Raw genomic sequence first — 20,751 nt, forward strand, 5'->3', positions numbered from 1 at the left:
AAAATCTTATTTTATTTTAATTTATTTTCTTGATGTACTTATCATTTCCAACTGTATAAAATGTTTTTTTATGGAAAAAAAACATGAAATGAAGGGTTAACGACCCATTAGGAACTTCTTTTCTGGTATTCTACAGAATACTCTCATGAACTATGAAGAGTGTCTACAGATTATCTCTTTGTTAATCTTTTACTGTATCATGGAGATAATGATTACTAAAACTTCTTTTAAATAAACTCGAGACAGCAAAAGGGTCAATAAAAAATAGTTCACAAAACACGTTACTAAATTCATCATCACTAATCAACCTTATTTCTTTCTCCCATTCCAGTTCGCCATCAAATTTGCCAACAAGCGCAATGAGAAGCGCATGTCCACGATCGTTGAGCTAACGACGATGCTGGTGGACGACAAACCGCCGAAAATCATCGACACAACGGCCCAGAAACTGGACCAACAGAAGGCAGCGGCAGCGGCGGCCGCGGCAGCTGCCGAGGCTTGGTCTAATAATAACAATAACAACAATGGTGCCAACAATGGCAATGGCAACCCAAACAACAACCCTTGCAGTAATTCGCCGACCAGCAACAACGGCAGCAATGGCGCTGTACCAATAGCGGCGGCGGCTGGCCAAAACAATGGCGATAACGGCGTGACGACAAACGGCGCAGGCAGCTGTATTAATAGTAGTAGTAATGGTAGCAGTAATAGTAGTAGCAATAGTGGCAGCAGTAGCATAATAAGCAACAGCACTGCTAGCGCAATAGCCGTGACGGCAAGCGGTAGCAATAGCAATGGCAGCACCAGCAGTAGCCTCAGCGCGCTGAGTGCAACGACGGCGGCGAGCGGCGTTGTTGGCGGAAGCAGCAGTAGCTGTTCGAGTAGTTCGAGCAGCTCGAGCAGCTCCAGCAGTAGCAGCAGTAGTAGCAGCGGCATCGGAAGCAGTATTAGTAGCAGCAATGGCAGCGCCAGTGTGACTGGTGCCAATCATGGCGGCAACCACGTGAGTAGAATTTTTTTTGTTGTATTCTTGGATTTTTTACCTGGAAGAAGATGGATTTGGAACCGAAACGTCGGTGGTTGGAAAAAATTAAGAAAAAAGTTTTAATCGATTAAAAGTTGAAAACCTTCACTTGTCGGGTTGTGTAACCTGTTGTAATCCTTCACCTGGATCAATTTGGCTGGCAAGGACGTTCCAGCATTATCGGAAAGTCCCTTCCGAACAGCAGGAGGTAGATGGTTTTCAGAAAATTGACGCTTAATGGCAGTCATGGCCAGTTGACGCAGGCAAGATTCAATTATTGCTTACCCAGGAGGATTCAGACAGGGTATAGAGCTAGCAGCAGCAGCAGCATCGAAAATAATAATAACCATCATCATTACGATAATGATTATCATCTGCTTTTCGCGGGCCCAGCTCCAAGGAAGGGGAGCTGATTGCTCAGATGGCCGCAAGTAATTCCGTTAGGGAGGCAGCACCTTTCGGCGTGACCTTTCTGGTAGCCTCAACAACGAATTCTCGTTTACCGCAGGGCGGCTGCTGGAAGCGAAACGAAACGAAATGAAAATGAAATTTATATTTCAACATTAATTCAATTTTGAAAGTTGTTCCTTTTCGGGGGGACAGCGTTGAGCCCGGCCTGGACCGATGAAGACAGAACTGTCGCTCGGCTGGATGTTTCATAATGACAGGCGCTACTACGATGGCGTAATCCATCGTGCACGGTTTGGCGAGTTCTGAGAAACGTTTGTAAACTTGCTTGTTAGTGTTTGGAGGAACTGATACGCTGTTCTGTTTTGTGACACTTAGAGCAATCTCGTCAAAAGTACTGCCGTTTTAACCCGGTATCAGATGCCTCATGATGGTACTGATGTTTCCATATTTTACGTCGGGGTAAATGTACCGTTGTTTTTAGGGATGGCAAAAATTGACCGCTTCATATACAACAACAACGACAACGTCAACGATGAAAGGTGGTCGCTTCGAGCCTAAGCCTTTGCCAACTAACTCTGGGACTATCCCAACGTAAAGGCAACCGCCGTATGATGAGAACGTTAATTAACCGCGTACCTATTACTCGGCTACTCGACTGCAGCTCATCGATGGCCATCGTCGTTTGACTAAGGCTGAACGACGTCTATGATATAGTACAGGATTAGAACGAACAGCAGCGCTTCGATGCCATGTTACCCTTTGCCCTATGGTCCCGGTACAGGAGTCACTTGAATTTGACAACTGTCTGTTCGAATGAATTATTCTCAGCTAAAATTCATTAAGCTAGACTTTTCTGGTTATGCTTAGACGACTCAATCCACATTGGGTTGTAGTAAATCCGAGCTGCTCCTGTACCGCGATCTTCATCAGCCAATGATTTAATACTTTAGCCAACTTCCATCGACCTCTCCATCCATGGTGATGTACATAGAAGTCTTGGGAATTAGCTCTACCTTCATGTCTTCACCTCAACCAAGCAACCGACAACCCACCAACAATTCTGTCGTTGTTGGAAACTTGTAAATGAAAAGAGACTCGAACCGAGCCCGAGTGCCAAAAGCCATTAATACGTTTCGCTTTTTTCTTTGCTCGGCTTACTTGCTCACTAGCTGCTACATAGGTGTTGTGAGGTTAGGTTAGCAGCAGCAAAAGGTAACCTGAAACTCTCGGTCGGCACTACACATATGTGTGCTGCTGGCCTCCCCAAGCCAAGCGTCGAGCGTCCGTCATCATTCATATAAAGAGCTCATTGGTGGTGTTGCTCCTGCCCTGCCGCTTTCTGGTCGGTCGGTGTCAAACAGGTGATGGATTAAAATGTTAAATATCGCCCGATTGAAGCTGACTCTCGAGCTAGCACACGTTTCGTTCGTCGTTCTACCACTACTGGGTTTCACTTTGCTTCGCTTTATGGATTGCTTTTCGGGAGGAAGGACCGGGGGTGAAGCTCGAGTTATATAGTTTGACCTTTGGCCGCCAGGCGATTGCTATAGCTGATGTCACACCCCCGGCTCACCTCTTTGGCTTTTGGCGCATTTGAAGAGACAGTCGGGTGACATCTTTTAGATGGGACTCGACCGATGACTGTGGTAATTAATACCCCCCTTGAAGTGATTGGAGATGATTGAGTTCTGCTACGACGGGCGAGATGATCCGTTTGCATTACCGAAGATATTTTTCTCCCTAATAATTTTATAGTTTTTTTAAGCGATTAGTTTTCAACTGTTCTATTTAAAATTTTTACTAATGTCTAAAAGCAGTGGGGGTAATGACCACTATACTATCGAGGAAATCTAAGACAATTATAGCTCAGTTGGAAAATCAGTTGTCTCCTGAGCCGCGAAGTTTGCGAGTTCGAGCCCGAGAGTAAACATCGAACACAGTTGTACCGGGTAAGTTTTTCAATAAATGTCCCCAACTGCAACGTTGATATTAAATCGCAAAGGCCTAAAAGATGGCAAAAGACTAACATCAAAACAATACGAAAATACGAAAACTCACAAATGAAAAATCGAGGAAAAAACTGAAAAACCGATGGAGACAAATAAAAGACAAGGTTAAAACAAAAAAAAAAAAACTAAAAAGAAAGTGAAAAAAACCAGTAGAAAATAAAAAAAAACGGAGAGATAAAATTAAACTAAATAACAGTTATACTATTAAAAAAAAAGAAAGCAGAGAAAAACAATATTCGGTGTAAAAATGAGGAAAAATATACAAAATACAAAAATAGAGAAAAAACATGGAGAAGATACGAAGTAAAGGAAAAAATCAAATAGAAAAAAAATGTGAATTCGAAAAAAAAAAATAAAAAAGGAGAAAAAAGTTGAAAACTGGAGGTACATAGTATAAAATGGATGAAACACAATCAAAAGCGAAAAAAATGAACAAAAAAAATAAAAAATAATTTGAAGGGGAAGGCAAATAGAAAAGAAAAAAATCCAAATGGATTATAAAAAAAAATGAAATGGAGGACAAAAATATACAATAAAAGAATAATTGAAATGAAAAATCGAGTAAAACAACTGAAGAACAAACGGAGAAAAATAAAAAAAAATGAAAACATTATGAAAAAAGAAAAAAAATTAAAAAAACGAGGGAAAAATCTAAAACACAAAAAAATAAAAACTGAGAGAAGAAATAAAACTAAAAACCAGGAATACTGTTTGAAAAATTCAATATCCTGAATAAAAATGAGAAACAATTTACAAAATGCAAAATTAGAGAAAAAATTATGGGAAAGATTTAAAATTTACAAAAATAGAGGAAAAAACATGCAAAAGATGAAGAAAAAGCAGAAAAAATCAAATTAAAAAAAAAAAATTTAAAAAATATTACTAAAAGATAAAAAAAGTGAAAAATGGAGGTAAAAAGTAGGAAATGGAAGAAAGACAATAAGGAAAAAAAATAAAAATACATTTAAACGGAATACAATTATTAAAAAAATGAGGAATAATGGAGCAAAAAATATAAAATAGAGGATGAAAATTTATACGGGTAGATATGTAAAAATGAATAAAAATAGGTAAAAAATCAATATGATCAAGAAATGAAATAGAGTAAAAGATCAAATTGAAAAAAATCATGAATGAGATTAAAATGTTATTTAAATACAGGAAAAAGTTAAAAAATGGAAAAAAGTAAAAAAGAAATACAATCAAAAACGATTGAAAATGGACAGAACAAAATTAATAAAAGGAGGCAAAACATAAAAGAGAAAAAAAAATTAATAGAATACAAGCAAAAATTGAAAAAGCATGGAAAAATGGATAACATATATAAAGTCAAGGAAAAATAAAAAAATGGATCAAAAAGATTGAATATATGTTAATAACACCAAACAAAAATAAAAAAAAGCGGGTAAACGGATTACAAAAATTAAAAATCGAAGAAAGATAATTGAAAAAGAAGAACTAAAAGCGCAAAAAAAGGATCAGTGAAATTAAATAAAAACAGCAGAAAAATTGAAGAAAAAATAAACAAGAAAAATTAAATCGGAATACAATGGATAAAAACATGTAAAATGTAGAAAAACATTTAAAATGGAGAAAGAAAATATAAAACGGAGAGAAATATATAAACGAATAAAAATGGGTGAAATAAATATGACCAAACACAACAAAAAATATGAAAAAAATAGAGGACAATGGTGAAAAAAAATAAAAAATAAAAAATAAATGGAAGGAAGATAGGGGAGCAAAACACGAAAAAAAAACTCGTGAAAAACAAAAACTGGGGAAACCCCAAAGAAGCTGTTTTCAAAGGAAAAATATAAGATTCGGAGAAAAATTATAAACACATGAAAATAAACAAAAAAAAACGGACAGCAATAATAAATAAAAAAAAAAAAACAGAGGAAATGTTGTTGAACTTCATCGATTTTTTCGACCGGAATACGTCGATAAAATTCAAAACCAACACATCGCGTGGAATCATCAAAATTATTCAAATAATAGAAAATATACATAAGAATTAAAAAAAAAATAACAGAAAAAGGAGAATAAACAAATAGAAAATCAAACAGAAAAAAATACAAACAATGAATAAAAACAAAAAAAAATGAATGTGAAGAAAGTGAAAAAAAATCAATAATATAGACAAAAATGTATTTCTTTTTGCATACAAAATTAAAAAAAATAGAGAATGAACACGGAGAAAATATGGAATAGAGGAAAAACTATGGAAAAAATCAAAATTGAAAAAAAATATAAAAAAGGGAAAAAAATTTGAAAAATAAGGAAAGAAGTATAAAATGAAAAGAAGGCAATAAAAAAATAAAAGAAATAGAATAAAAATAAGTTAAAAAAGGAGGCCAAATAGAAAGGAGTAAAATAGATGAGAATATAAAATAAAGGAAAATTTAAAAATGGATCAAAAATTATTTATGACAATACACAACAATTAAAAAAGCTGGAAACAAAAATTAAAAATCGAAGAAAGATAATTGAAAACGAAAAACAAACTGCGCAAAAACAGACCGATGAAAATAAATAAAAACTATAACAAAATGAAGGAAAAATAGACAAGCAACAAAAAAAAATTAAAACGGAATACCATGAATAAAAAAGGAGTGAAAAAAGAAGAAAGAAAATATAAAATGGAGGAAGAAAATATAAAACGATGAAATATTACCAAACACAATCCAAAATAGACAAAAAAATGGAGGGATATGGTTAAAAAACAATTGAATAAGACGAAAAAATGGTAGGAAGATAATCAAAAATGGAGCAAAAACCTAAAAAAAAACTTGAAAAAACAAAAAATCGAGGAAACAAGAGAAAAATATAACATACGAAGAAAAATTACAAACAGATGAAAATAAACAAAAACAATAAAAAGCGGATAGCAAATAATGAGAAAAAAAAAGTATTAACAAACAGAGGAAATGTTATTGAATTTTATCGATTTATTTCGGCCGAAAAATGTCGAAAAAATTCAGCAACAATAATCGCGTAGATTAACCAAAATTCATCAAACAGAGGATAATAAAAAATGAAAGTAAAAAAAGGAAAAGTACTATAAAAAAAATCAAAAGGAAAAAATATAAAAAATTAATAAAAACGTCAAAAAAATGTGGAGAAAGTAAAAAAGCAATAAAATGGACATAAATAACAGAAATAAGTATGAATAAGTAAACAAAACGTAAAAAATAATGAAATAGTAAATTACCCAATTTTTTAAGGTACAATATATAAAAAGAATCGAAAAAATAACAAAATAAACATTCGAAAATTCAATGAAAGCATTGAAAGGAGAGAAGTTTTTTATAAATGATAAATTAGTAAACTCAAATAGTGTTTTTACGTGTTAAATTAAGATGAAAACAACGCCTCATCTCAACACAAGGATCTCAGTAAAACTTCATGTTTCTTTGAAGAGATCAAATTCAAACTAAATACTTAGGCGTACTACCAGCCTACAGAAAGACTACTCTATACTCCGTGACCGAGAATCGATCTCATGACCTCTGGCTTAGAAGACTAAAACTCTAACCTCTACGTAACGGTCGGCGGCATCTTTATGATTAGTTTAAATTTTGTAAGCGGCATGACAGGCACACAGTTTTATGGCTAAGCGTTACATAGTTTTTGACGGTCGCCATATAAAAACAAGACTGGATCGATCGCAATATTAAAGATCCTTCACTTCGACAGGAACCCAAGTTTCGAAAGTTCACTTTTTTTTATTCAGTATATCGACTATTCCTTCCAGAAAAAAATTCCATCAAAAGATATTCCTATCAGCTTTTTCTCTATCGTTGTTTCCGAATGCAACCATTGTAAGAAGAAAATTCTCCAAAATAAAGCAGAACACCATCCATTCGCATCCGCTGCACTAAGAAATCGTTTCTTTCGCCTCGGAAAAACTTCAGTATTCTGGAACAGAAACTCCGAAGAAGGAAGAAACTGCACCCCCATGAAAATTGATTACTTTCGACTGCTTGGCGCGGTTACAACAACTCGCTAGCAGTACAAACTCTTGGGTGAAGCGAAGCCCGGACAAAAATCGACCGAAAAAGAGAAAAGAAAATAGTAGATAAATACAAACTATAGAAAACTCAACCGTTCGAAAAAGAGGACTTTCCCCCTACGGATGTCCTTCCGCGTGGCACTTGCTTGCTTCTGCTTCTGCTTTTGCGCGAAGAACAAAGCCAAGTTCACCCGATCTGTGAAGGGAAAAACTCCGTCATTGATGGAAACTGAAATTCAAATAAAACTTTCAATAGTTTCAGTCTTAGTCGATTCGGAACGGTCGCTTGTTTTTTCTCCTTTTCTTCAGATAGTTCCCGTAAAAGAAATTGAGAAGATGCCCTCGGTCAGACTGATTTGCTTCATTGAGTCGAGATGGCGACCGTCACCATATTTCAGTTGGGTGGGTTTAAGAGTTGTCAAAGTTGTTTGTTTTTTTTTCTTCTCTTTCTATGTTGAACTTTCTTTCCGATCAAACCTTTCAAGTACGAAACTGTCACTGTTCACTAGTATCGATAGCCGCTTTCTTCTTTCTTTGAGCGTGAAAAAAGACGGGGAAGTCGAACTTCTTTCAAGTGTTCAAGAATTTCGTCCTCGTTGGTAGATTTTTTTTCTCTTTTATGTGCGCGCGAAAGCCATTTAGTTCCGTTCACTATCTGACAAAGGAAATTTGAATATCAAAATTGGGAGAAAAAACTTCTAAAGATTTGTTACAGCGATGATGGAAAGCTCTCAAGCGGTGAAATCTTTAAAAATGAAATTACGATAGTTTTTCAAACAGCTGACGTTTCGACTTTTGACTGTACCATTTTCAAGGAATTTAACAACAGCTTTATTTTGACTTGGAGAATCATTTATTAAAAAATATGTAAACAAAGATATCAGCCACCGGCTGTCGTTAATTTGGGGTGGTCTTTTAGCGTTTCAGAAAGGCGCCCAATAGGAATGTATAATCAAAAAGACCCCCTAAGGGCCGGGCCGATAAATAGTAGAAAAAGGAAAACGACGGAAACGCTCAATTATACGCCTGAAAGGCGCTGAATTCCGCCGCCTTGAATGTTTTATTCCATTCGTTTTTCGTTCCCTTTTTATGGCGTCGATCCAAACCAATCGCGCTGCTACTGTTCCATCGAAATAATATCCCGCTCTCTTATCAGCGAACGATTTGACTTTCAACAGTCACAACAAAAACCAACGCCATCAATAATATAATGAATGTACGGGGAATCGACATTTAACGCGAATGCGACTGATAGGGCCAGTCATATTTGTACGTTGGAATTTTTTTTATTCTGTTTCATTCATCTGCTTTACCTCCTCATCGCCACCAGCAGTGTTTTGTTCCGGTAAAACGATAATTAATAATTTGCTCAATTATATATACGCGTTCGTCTGTTCGTTTCGTTCGAGACCGGCCGCGGTCGCCGCTCGTCTGGACTCATGCTGGGTTTGTTGGTGCAAAACCGATTCAATCGAACCCATCAATCATCGCCTGGCCCGGCGTGGCGTGGCGTGGCGGTTTCGTGGAATCGTTGCTGCTTGCTCGAATTACACTGATTGATGCAATTGGCATTTAATTTTACATGATGCAATGCACTGCACATTTCACACGCTGTTTTCCAATTTGGGTGCGGAGGTGCTCGTCGTCGGAGTGTGTTGAAAGGTGGAAAAAATGGGGGCTGTCAGTTCATTGGGAAAAACTCTCAGTTTGCGAAATTGATTTTTTTTTGTTTTTTTTTAAATATTGAAAACAAATAAAATCTTAAACCTTGAAGATGACGCCAGTAAGTATCGAAACGTTGAACTGCCAAAATTTTCAGATAAGACTTTCAGTGTTGAACTAAGCATCCCGTTTTCGTGGTTTTCGTTCTCGTGGGGGGAAAATGAAGCAAGAACACTCACGAGTTTGACTCGTGGTGCATATTTCATCTCGAATCTGACTCATGGCAAATTATCTGTGTAATGAATTAAAGCTAGCCTGAATCCGAGATGATAACTCAACGCTGGCTAAATATACCCGTTAGAGTAAACAACCACTAGTCTGACTCATGGTGAAGAGTTTGCGCCTAAAGCAAAAAACGCGATTAGGCCAAGCATGAAAGCATTTGTGCCGTAAGAAAACACGAGTCTAACTCGTGGTGAAAAATTATCCAGATAGCAAAGACCACGAGTCAGACTCGTGATCAAAGATTTGAACTCGGAAGCTTCGCGCTCACTATGTCATCGACATGACTCGTGGTGAAAAGTTTGCACAAGAATCAAACAGCACGAGCTAGACTCGTATTGAAGAAGTAGATTTATGAAAGTAAACGAGTCTGATTCTTAATGATAAATCAAAAGAATTAAAACTACGAGTATGACTCGTTGTAGGAAAATGGCTTAAAAAGTCAAAACCACGAGTCAGACTCGAGATTTACATTGAGTATCATTAAAAATTAGAAGTCTGGCTCGGAATGATAATTTTGCGCGAAACAACAAATACCACTAATAGTTGAGAACAAACATCATTACGAGTCAGGCTCGTGGTAAATTGTTAACTTCATTGAACTTGTTCCATATTCCATTTTTTTCCTTTCACTTTAATGTATCACACGACAGGACTAACTTTTCCACCTCTTCAATCAAAAGAAGACAAAACTTAAGTTCTGTTTACGACCTGTGTCAACACATGTTCCACATTATCGGCGGACCCTCAATTTGTCTGTTGGCCAAAATTAGACAAACTTGTACTGAGTGCTTCTTGAGGCACCACCAAAAACTCCAGAGAAATATCATCAACTAAACATGCTTCCATCAAACTTTTCCGATAAAAAACCGACCCAACCAAATCTCATCATCCGTCACTCGGTTTAATAAAGGTGGAACGAGATATATTTACAAACATATCTTCCAAAGACAACAACCAAATTGACGTAATTTCAAAAACAAAACTACACCCAAATCGAGGAGATTTCCATTTCAGTGATCCCACTCTCGGAAGGTCGATTAAGATAAAACTTCAAAACTTTTGCCTCTACCCCTCGTTATAATCAATTTAAACTGTCCATTGAACGACGGATTCATCCGTTTTTTTACGGCGTGGGCCAAAGGGTGTTAAAACAATCATAATATTAGACTTTGATGTTAATTCAATCGGATCTCGAATAGGCGCTACCCATTTTCATCTTCTAATATTTTTTTCATGTCCGTGACGCATAGTGTCCAACTAAAAAAAGCATCTGGTGGAATATAGCTCTACCTCTATTCGGGCGCTAAAAACAAAGTGGAAAAAAATTCTCCCGGGGGCCGTCTCGCTATTGTTACGATTATTATTCATATCGTTCAACCGAATCGAATCCGGTCGAAATCGGAATAAAAAAAATTGGATCGAAGTTCGGTCCATCCATTGATTGGTTGGTGGCTGGCACACACGAACCAGTCAAAACCGTCGATACAATCAGCTCTAATTGATTTGATTCAAATTTACATATATCGCGTTTCCCCGGTTTGGCCCTCCTAACTAGTTTGTCGGGAAGAGATTCGGGCAGCTGAGAAATTTGTAAAACGGCTGCCTTTTTGAAATTTTAAATTTAAAATTCCATTTCTGAATTCAGATTTTTGTACTGAAATTTCAACAAATAAATTTATTGTGAATCCTAATTTGTCAACAACGAAGTTGTGCCTTAAAAGAAAACAACGAGTCTGACTCGTGGTAAAGAATTTTTGCGCCAAAAAAACCATAACCACGAGTCTGATCCGTTGCTCTTTAATTTGTAATCTTGATGAGGAAATTGTGCTCCAAAAAAATCAACGAATCTGACTTTCTGTCATCAACAGACACCACGAGTCAGGCTCGTGGCGAGGAACTTTTGTACAAGACTTCATGTGTTATTGTTCCAACATTTGAATTTTGAATTTTTTTTGCTCTCGAAATATTTTCTCTGTGATAAGAAACAATTTATTCAACATGTTTTAAATATATTTTTTTCTTTATCATTTTCCATGTGTAGAATCTTAATTTTAGAGGTTCTAATCAATGTATTTAAGTCTCAATTTTTCTCAGTTTAAGGTCTTTCGAAGTTGTTTTTCATGTTTCTCGAGCTCCTAAATCCGTTTTACAATTTTCTTACGCATTAAGGCTATTTTGTTCAAAAAGGTTCTTTTAAAAGGTTTCGATGAACTTTAAATTTGACAGAAATCACAATGATAATAAACGAAACAAAAATGTATTTTCGAATTGTTAAAAAAATAACAAAATATGTTTTTTTCCGGTAACGATTAAAAACTAGTTTAAAAACGTTCAAACTTGGCAACCCAAAATGTTGGGGAGTGTTGCCAAAATCAAATGGGAATCTTTTTTTTACAAACAGAAGTCTCAATCATCTTGGAATATTCAAGAAACAAAAGTACCTCAGATTTTGTTTCTTTTTTTAATCGGTTATCTCAATTTTCTACAAAAAAACCATGTATGGGAGTTTACATTTGACACAATTTTCCATAATCAGAAATTTCAATCTACTGCATAAGTCTTCAATCGATGTGCAAAATCAAAATTCTTTCCGTATTTCTCAGTATTCCAACCGATTCCTTTAATTATGTTCATTTCAGTTTATTGACATTTGAAATTTTGAAGTTTCCTTCATCATTTTTCTCGTGTAGAATCTAAATTTTGTGATTCTGATTAAAGTATTTAAGCCGTGTAAGCCTCAAAATTTCTCTCAGTTTAAGTTCGTTTGAGGCTCTTTTTCACGTTTCCCGATCGCCTTAACCTGTTTTATAATTTCAAACTGTTTAACAAAAAAAAAAAAAGAAAAACGTTCAAATTTGGCAACTCAAAATGTTTTGGAGTATTGCCAAAATCATATGGAATCTGTTCACTTTTTTTTTACAAACAGAAGTCTCAATCATCTTGGAATTTTCATGGAATAAAAGTGTTAAGAACCTTAGATTTGCTTTCCTTTTTTAATCGCTTATGTCAATTTACTTTAAAAATTTCCACAGATAGGAGTTAACATTAGATACAATTTTCCATAATCAGAAGTCTCAATTTACTGTACAAATCTTGAATCGGTTGGCAAAATCAAAACTCCTGTCGTATTTCCTAGTATTCTAACTGATTTTTTAAAAATTATGTTCCTTACAGTTTATTGCAGACAAAAGTATCAATTTTCTTAAATTTTCCAAAAAAAAAAAAAACAGAAGTCCAAATCAAATCATTTTTCTCTTAAAAATAGGAGCACCACCGAAAATATCGGTAGTCTCAATCTTGTCATCAGTTTTTTATGAATCGAGATCTGTCTGCCTATGACATATTTTGTAAAGTGGAATGTTCAGTTTTGAGGATCAGATTACTAAAAGTTGAGTTTTTTTTCTATCGGGGCAATTTTCTGGGAGCGGAAGTCTCAATCCGGTGATTTAGCCTCCTAATAGTTTGGATTGTTTGTTGCCAGTCTTTTTAATTCAATCTGCACAAGGTTGAATACCGTTTCAGTTTTCTATCGATAGAAGTGTTGATGTTGGTGAACTTTTTTAAAAGTGGATGCCTCAGTTTAATATATTAGCTTTTTAAAGGTTGAAGCTTTTTTTTGTTGGCGACCTTCTAAGTCCAGATGCAATTACCTGCAAATGGAAGTCTTAATCCATTTGTCAGTTTTTTACGAACAGAAATTTTGATACCAGAGAGTTTTCAAGAAGCGGAAGTCTCAATCTGGTGCGATGCCCGATGGGTTTCTGTTAGTTGACAGCTTTTTTTTAAGCAGCTGTCTCCATCCGAATGTAAGTATGAATTGGCAAAAGGAAGCCATATTGTATTTTCCTTGAGAAATTTAATGGAAGCGGAAGTCTCAATAATGTACATCAGCCTTCTAAAAGTTGATACTTTTTTTTATCAACAACCTTGTCAACAAAATACTATCATCCGTTAGTGGTAGTGTCAATCTTATTGTCTGATTTTATTTTATGGAGCGTTGGTGTCAGAGAAATACTCGGGGAGCGGAGGTCTCAATCTGGTGTCTCTGGTGTCTCTGGTGTTGGTAAAATTTTCTGGAAGTGGTAGTTCGGTGGTTCAGAAGAGAATTTTCGAGAAGCGGAAGTCTCAATCTGGTGCGATCCGATGGGCTTCTGTGAATTGGTGGTTTTTTTCAAGCAGCTGTCTCCATCAAAATGTAAGTAGAAACTTTCAAGTGGAAGCCATATTTTATTTTGCTTGTGAAATATAGTGGAAGCGGAAGTCTCAATCTGGTACATCAGCCTTCTAAAGTTGATACTTTTTTATCAGAAATTTTGTCAACCAAATGCTGTTATTTGTTAATGGTAGTGTCAGTCTTGTTGTCTGATTTTATTTTATGAGGCGTTGATGGCAGAAACGTATTATTGGAGCAGTAGTTTCAATCTGGTGTCTCAGCCTTCTACAAGTTGATCTCTTTTTAATGTTTAGTTGAATATATTTAAATGGAAAATTAATTCTTTTTGACATTTTTTCATTACCGAAAAAATTTACGAAAGCGGTAATCCTGTGGTTCAGCCTCCTATCAGTTTGGATTGTTTGTTGTCAGTCTTTTTATTCCATAGAATTTTCTAGAAGCGGAAGTCTCAATTTGGTGCTTCGGGCTTCTGTGAGTTGACAGTGGACAGTGGAAACTTGCATGAGGAAGCCATATTGTATTATTGCTTGAGGAATTTAGTGAAAGTGGAAGTCTCAATCTGGTACATCAGCCTTCTTAAAGTTTATATTTTTTATCAGCAACCTTGTCAACAAAATGCTATTTACCGTTATTGGTAGTGTCAATCTTGTTGTCGGATTTTAGTTTATGAAGCGTTGATGTCAGAGAAATATTCGGGGAGCAGAAGTCTCAATCTGGTGTCTCAGCCTTCTATAAGTTGTTTTTTTTTCTGACAGCCTTCTCAATCTCAAATCAAATATCTTCAAATGGAAGACTTGATCTTCTTGACATTTTTTTCACAACCGCAGTATTCTTGATGTTGGTAAAATTTTCCGAAAGCGGTAGTCTGAATAAAGTCTTTCTATAGGATGGAATCGTTGCCAACTTGAAGCGAAAGTCTTATTGGGTGCATAAGATGGAGCCCCACTCAACTTAAAGTAGCGGAAGGCTCAATCCTGTGGTTCAGTTTGGATAGTTTGTTGTCAGTCTTTTTAATTCAATCTGCAAATAAAAGTCTTAAATACAGTGTCAGTTTTCTATCGACAAAAGTGTTGATGTTGGTGGTTTTTTTAAGTGGATGTCTTAATTTTATATACCAGCTTTTTTTTGTTGGATTCCTTCTCAGCCCAGATGCATTTATCTGCGAGTGGAAGTCTTAATCAATTTGTCAGTTTTTTTTATGAACAGAAATTTTGATGCAGAAGAATTTTACAGAAGCGGAAGTCTCAATCTGATGCGATGCGCGATGGGCTTCTGTGAGTTGACAGTTTTTTTTAAAGCAGCTATCTCCATCCGATTGTAAGTAGAAATTTTGCAAAAAGAAGCCATATTGTATTGTTGCTTGAGGAATTTAGTGGAAGCGGAAGTCTCAATATGGTACATCAGCCTTCTAAAAGTTGATACTTTTTAATCAGCAACCTTGTCAACCAAATCCTATTATCCTTCAGTGGTAGTGTCAATCTTGTTGTCTGATTTTATTTTATGGAGCGTTGATGTCAGAAAAATATTCTTGGAGCAGAAGTCTCAATCTGGTGTCTCAGCCTTCTATAAGTTGTTTAATTTTTATTTTATGAAAGCCTTTTCAAAACTTAAGTCGAATATCATCAAATGGAAGACTTAATTTTCTTGACATTTTTTTATAACAGCAGAATTCTTGATATTGGTAAAATTTTCCGAAAGCGGTAGTCTCAATTAAGTCTATTTATTGGATGGAATCTCTGTCATCTTGAAGCAAAAGTTATAATTGGGTGCTCAACTCAACTCAACTTGAAGATGATTTCTCATATTGATATAGGTTTCAAATAATTCAAAATGGATTCTTCCTAAGGAAGTATCAATTCCCCAAAAAGCGGTTATCTCAATTATTTTTGTGAATGAATAGTTTCTGTTTTAGGATAATTTGCATCCAAAATCGGATTCGAAATGGGTAAATTTTCCGAATTGAGAACGAAAAATGCCATCCAAGAAGGGCGAAAGCTTTCCGTGCCAAGCGCCCATAAACATCCACTTGTCAAATCCGATTATGAAGCATCATCTACTATCATCACGTATTAGCTCCCGGAAGCCATCGGTTGAAACCGATCGATCGGAGATACCTCAAACGCCCGGAGGCGATGGAAGAAAAATGGAAAGAAAAATGGCAGATTGTTATTATGCCGCCGCAGGACACTCAACACTCGTGGCTCCCGGACTTCCCTGCTTCCTAAAAATTTCGTCCAAAAAAAAATGGGGGAGGGGAGGGGGGTCGTGGACTTCCAAAATGAAACATCGCAGTGGTCGTCGTCAATCTGCTGAGTAATGACTAGCTCTTCTTCACCATCGGAGCCATCGGTCTACAACAGTTGAGTTGTTATGGCGAAATCGATCGATGAGAGACCGACCCCTTGCGGTGTCCGATAGAGAAACGAAAACTCCCCCCATTGCGGGATTGTCTTTTCCCACTGAGTGTGATGGCAATAATAAAAATAAAATAACAACGATCCACTGTATTTCAGCGCGGCACTCGAATGTGTGCCTAGCCTGTCACTTTGTTGAATTTTATGAAATAGCGGGACCGGTGAGAACCACTATATGGCCCACTACCTTCCCTCGATTGAGGCGTGTTTTTTCTTCAAATTTTATACCTGCGCCTAAAACTTCCTTAATGGACAATCGAGCGAAAGTTATCTTTGGTTTTATTGATTCCGGGGTAACTCCCGTTCCCGGTCTCTGACCGTTACGCCTCAACCTTCATAGATTATGGGTGTATGTTTGCCCAAACGATGTTTGACTATGGTAATAAAGATATTAGAGAACATGACTTTTAAATTAGCTATTTTAATTTATCGCCCTCGGCTCCCCGAATCTGTGCTTTCGTTCGTCTGTCCGTATCGTTGACTATTGGAGCTGATTTAGGTGGTCGGTCCTATTTTATGGGGAACGATACGGTCCTCTAAGTCGTCGTCGTTGAGAAACGACACACTCTCGGGTTAGACGACCCGAGAAGAGCGATTTCGAAAGATTAATTATGCATTCCCTTATGGGTACTGGTAGTAGCAGAATCCTCATCATCATCGTCTGTCCGCCGCGCGACGATTTTATAGAGTGGATGCTGTACCTTTTCAGCGACGATCAACGACGACGATGTTCGGTGTCGAAAAGATGGTCGCCGCCGCCTGGATTATTGCCAACCCAATCGGAAGGGGAAATCTGATACCGGTCGGTTGAACACACTCACTCTCGACTCGAGGAAGACAGTGGCAACAAAATCTGCCCATGTTCGTGTTAAGATCAGTGCGCGCGAAAGAGTGGGCGGAAACGGGGCGTAGACAAGGGGGGTTTCGAGCTGATAAATTGCTTTGATTGAGCTCGTGACAGATGAGCTCCACTCATGAGCGTTAGAGAGGTATATCGGATGAAGAATGGGAACCGACATGATTTATCTTCCCACAGAGTTCCGGTTGACGTCGAAGATGGCCGAAGCTGCTCCGGTAATCTTATCTTCGACGACGAGATCCGCTGAACATTTCAATTGGCAACAACTTCTTGCTTTATAACTGGATTTCAAGTTGTCGTGCGAAGTAATGCAAGCCAGCTGAGGGAGCTCGTTTACGACCCACCATTAACACCTCAAGCTCACACTGATTTATTTAATTAGAAAGAAACTGCGAGAGAGTACCTACTTACCTCTTCATACCTCAACCATACCTCAACCAGGAACGTAGGCTTCCACTCTCTCCGTCTAATGGAAACTTGTACCGGGGCACAGGTTCCCCAGAAGATCCGGACTCTTACCCATTTCCACAATTTCATCATCACTATCATCATCAACATCATTATCATTAATATTTACTGCTGCGCCTCTTGCTGCGGTCCCCTCTCTGGGTTTAAGTTACTGCTCCAGCTTGGGTTTTGATTTTATAGAACGAGCCCACGCCGTCCTTTTCGCGAGTTGGGATCGACAAAACCGAGAGCACAAAACGGCGGCGCGTATTAATTTACAATTTATTCAATTAGCACACATAATTTATGGTTGATCTCGCCTGGAGATTCCACGGTGAAATTTTCGATTCTGTTGGGTAGAGAATTTTCACTAAAAAGTGGCGTTTTTGAAGGTGGAAAATTAACCCAGAGACCGGGACCGTTGCAGTTTATCCGCTTATCAAATGAAAAAGTATTTGAAGGCTGATTGAGACTTCCACTTTCAGAAAAATTTCTCCGGCATTAAGACTTCTGCTCTTAAGACAAAAGAAACAAATTAAGTTCTTCCCCTGGCATAGAATCGTAGTTAATCGAAAATGTTGCCTTTTTAAAATCTCACCATTGAAAGGTTCATCCACCAGATTGAGGCTTCCACTTTTCAGAAAATTTATCGGCATCAAGACTTCTGTTCATTAGAATCCTATGAAATGATTAAGACTTCCACTTGCAGATTAACGCTTTTTTAGTAAGAAGGCTGCCAATAAAAATAACTTCTTTCGTAGAAGTCGGGTGCACCAGATTGAGACTTCCGCTTCACCGACATGCAGACTTATGTTCATACAGAACTGAAAAATATATAGGGGCTTCCAATTGGGAAGAAATTTTTACTTGAAAATGGCGTTTCTAAGGTAGAACTCATTAAGGCTGATCTAACAGATTGAGACTTCCGTTTTTCAATATATTTCCACGGCATCAAGACTTCCGTCAAAATGAAACAAAAAAACACTAGACTATCCCCTACCAGATTGAGGTTTCCGTTTTACAGAAAATTTTCTCGGCCTTAGAACTTCTGTTCATAAGGAAAGACTTCCGCAAGCAGATAATTGCATTTGAATTGAGAAGGATTCCGGTAAAAAATCTTAATTTATACAAAAGTGGATGCACCAGATTGAGACTACCGTTTCCAAAAAATGTCCAATATCAAGACTTATATACGTTCCATCAAAACTGGAAAAAGAATAAGAACTTTCAATTGCAGAAATCAAATTTTGACTGGCAGTTTGTAAATACCTTTTCGAAAAAGTGTTGATCTTATTGATGCTTCAGAAACAATGGATTGAGACTTATGTTCATACAAAACTGGAAAGGAGATAGGGGCTTCCAATTGGGGAGAAATTTTCGCTTAAAAGTGTAGTTCCTTAGGTAGAACGCATTACGGCTGAGCTGTCAGATTGAGACTTCGGTTTCCCTAAATATTTCCACGGCATCAAGACTTCCGTTAAAATACAACAAAAGACATAAGCCCCTGGCAGATATCCACCCGATTGAGGTTTACGTTTTACAGAAAATAGAACTTCTGTTCATAAGGAAAGACTTCCCCATGCAGATAATTGCATTTGAATTGAGAATGCTTCCGGTAAAAAATCTTAATTTATACAAAAGTGGATGCACCAAATTGAGACTACCGTTTCCAAAAAATGTCCAATATCAAGACTTCAGTACGTTCAATCAAAACTGGAAAAAGAGAATTTCCAATTGCAGAAATCAAATTTTGGCTGGCAGTTTGTAAACACCTTTTCGAAAAAGTGTTGATCTTGCTGATGTTTCAGAAACAGTGCATTGAGACTTATGTTCACACAAAACTGAAAGGGAGATAGGGGCTTCCAATTGGGGAGAAATTTTCGCTAAAAAGGGGCGTTCCGAAGGTAGAAAGCATTAAGGATGAGTTGCCAGATTGAGACTTCCGTTTTTCAAAATATTTCCATGGCATCAAAACTTCTGTCACCTTTTCAAAAAAGTGTTGATCTTGTTGTTGCTTTAGAAACATTGGATTGAGACTTCCGTTCTTTGAAAAACATCAACTCCTATTGATAGAGAAATTCAAAATAATCTTTTGATTACCGATTGCACGAAAATCATCTTCAAAACATCTTCTAAAATCTTCAAAAATATGAACTTGATACTCTCGATTGAAAAAAGAAAAAAGTTGATACGGATTTTTGCTTTTGGAAAAAAATCAAGAGGATTGGCACTTCCGTAAAATAATGTTGAATAAAAAATTATTTTTGAAAACTGGCAAATCTATTGAGTAATCGATTCGAAACTTCTATTTGAGGAAAACTTTAAAAAAGATCAAGATAATCGCTTGCAAAGAAAAAATTTCTCACTTTCAATAATTTTATTCGAAACGTAAATTGGAAGCTTGATTGAGACTCCTACTTAAGAACAAAAGTGTTTTGAGACTACCATGAGCGAAAGTTGTTCAATTTTATCGAAAAATTCTGATAGATAACCTGACAAACCTTCTAAGATTGGTAAAACCTTTTTGATCCTGTTAAAGTATTTAGGATTGAGACAGTGAATTGAGAGTGCTGCCCAGACTTTTTATCTGGATAACACTTTCATGAGATGAAAAAACTGTAAAGTAGATAAATAACCGATTTAATACTGGGATTGATATTTGCCTTCGGAGGAAATTTGGGATTCGATTAAGACTACTTGTTGTGCAAAATTAAATTCATTGTGACATTGAGACTGAGAGAAAATTGTTGAAATGAAGTCAAATAAGATTTTGATCTTGTCAACAGATTTAAGAGAAATAAAAAAAATTGAACCTTATGATTATGAAGAGTTGCTTCGAATTAAGGCTCCACTTTGAAAACAAAAACTTTAAGTCGGGTTGAGATTACGGATTGCAGAAAAATCTTTAACGGTCTTGATACTCCCATTCGTAAAAAAAATGAAAACATAAAAAAATAAAAAAAAATCCGTTTGTAAAAAATGAAAAAATGGATCTTTTGTGAGAATAAAAATTTAAAAAAAAAAGTGTAAGTAAACACACTCACATGTTTAGATTTTGGATATTTTTTTCTGGAAAAGTTAATTGAGACTCCCGTAAAAAATATGTCAGTCTTTTTTGACAAAAAAAAAGATTAGGATAGAGACTCCTGCTCACCTAAATCTGACGAGCAGATTGATACTTCTGCTTGAGGAAAAAAAAAGTCAAATTGGGCTGTTTTTTAAATTATATAAGCAGATTGAGACTTCCGAGGGAATTCATCTCAATTTGACGAGCAAATTGAGACTTCTGCTTGAAGAAAAAAAAAATCTAATTGAGTATTCATTTAAAATTGATTTCAGCAGATTAAGAAGACTTCCAAGAGAATTAATTGAGATTTCTGGCTGTTCATAATCAAGCTGACATCTATTAAGGAATTTCTGACAATTTAAACGGTAATAATGTTAATAAATT

General features: G+C 36.4%; 1 protein-coding gene across 8 annotated transcripts in view; it reads left to right on the forward strand.

Moving 5' to 3' along the window:
- The window catches only part of LOC129738565 (nascent polypeptide-associated complex subunit alpha, muscle-specific form), a 368,810-nt gene that overhangs the window by 83,655 nt on the left and 264,404 nt on the right, over positions 1 to 20,751 (forward strand). For all 8 annotated transcript variants that reach the window (XM_055729789.1, XM_055729794.1, XM_055729792.1 and 5 more), the window contains one exon: positions 332 to 1,003. In XM_055729789.1, the coding sequence (XP_055585764.1) occupies positions 332 to 1,003 (672 nt within the window). The remainder of the gene's footprint in view (positions 1 to 331; positions 1,004 to 20,751) is intronic.

This window comes from Uranotaenia lowii, chromosome 1 (assembly GCF_029784155.1).
Source record: "Uranotaenia lowii strain MFRU-FL chromosome 1, ASM2978415v1, whole genome shotgun sequence".
NCBI classification, from domain to species: Eukaryota; Metazoa; Arthropoda; class Insecta; order Diptera; family Culicidae; genus Uranotaenia; species Uranotaenia lowii.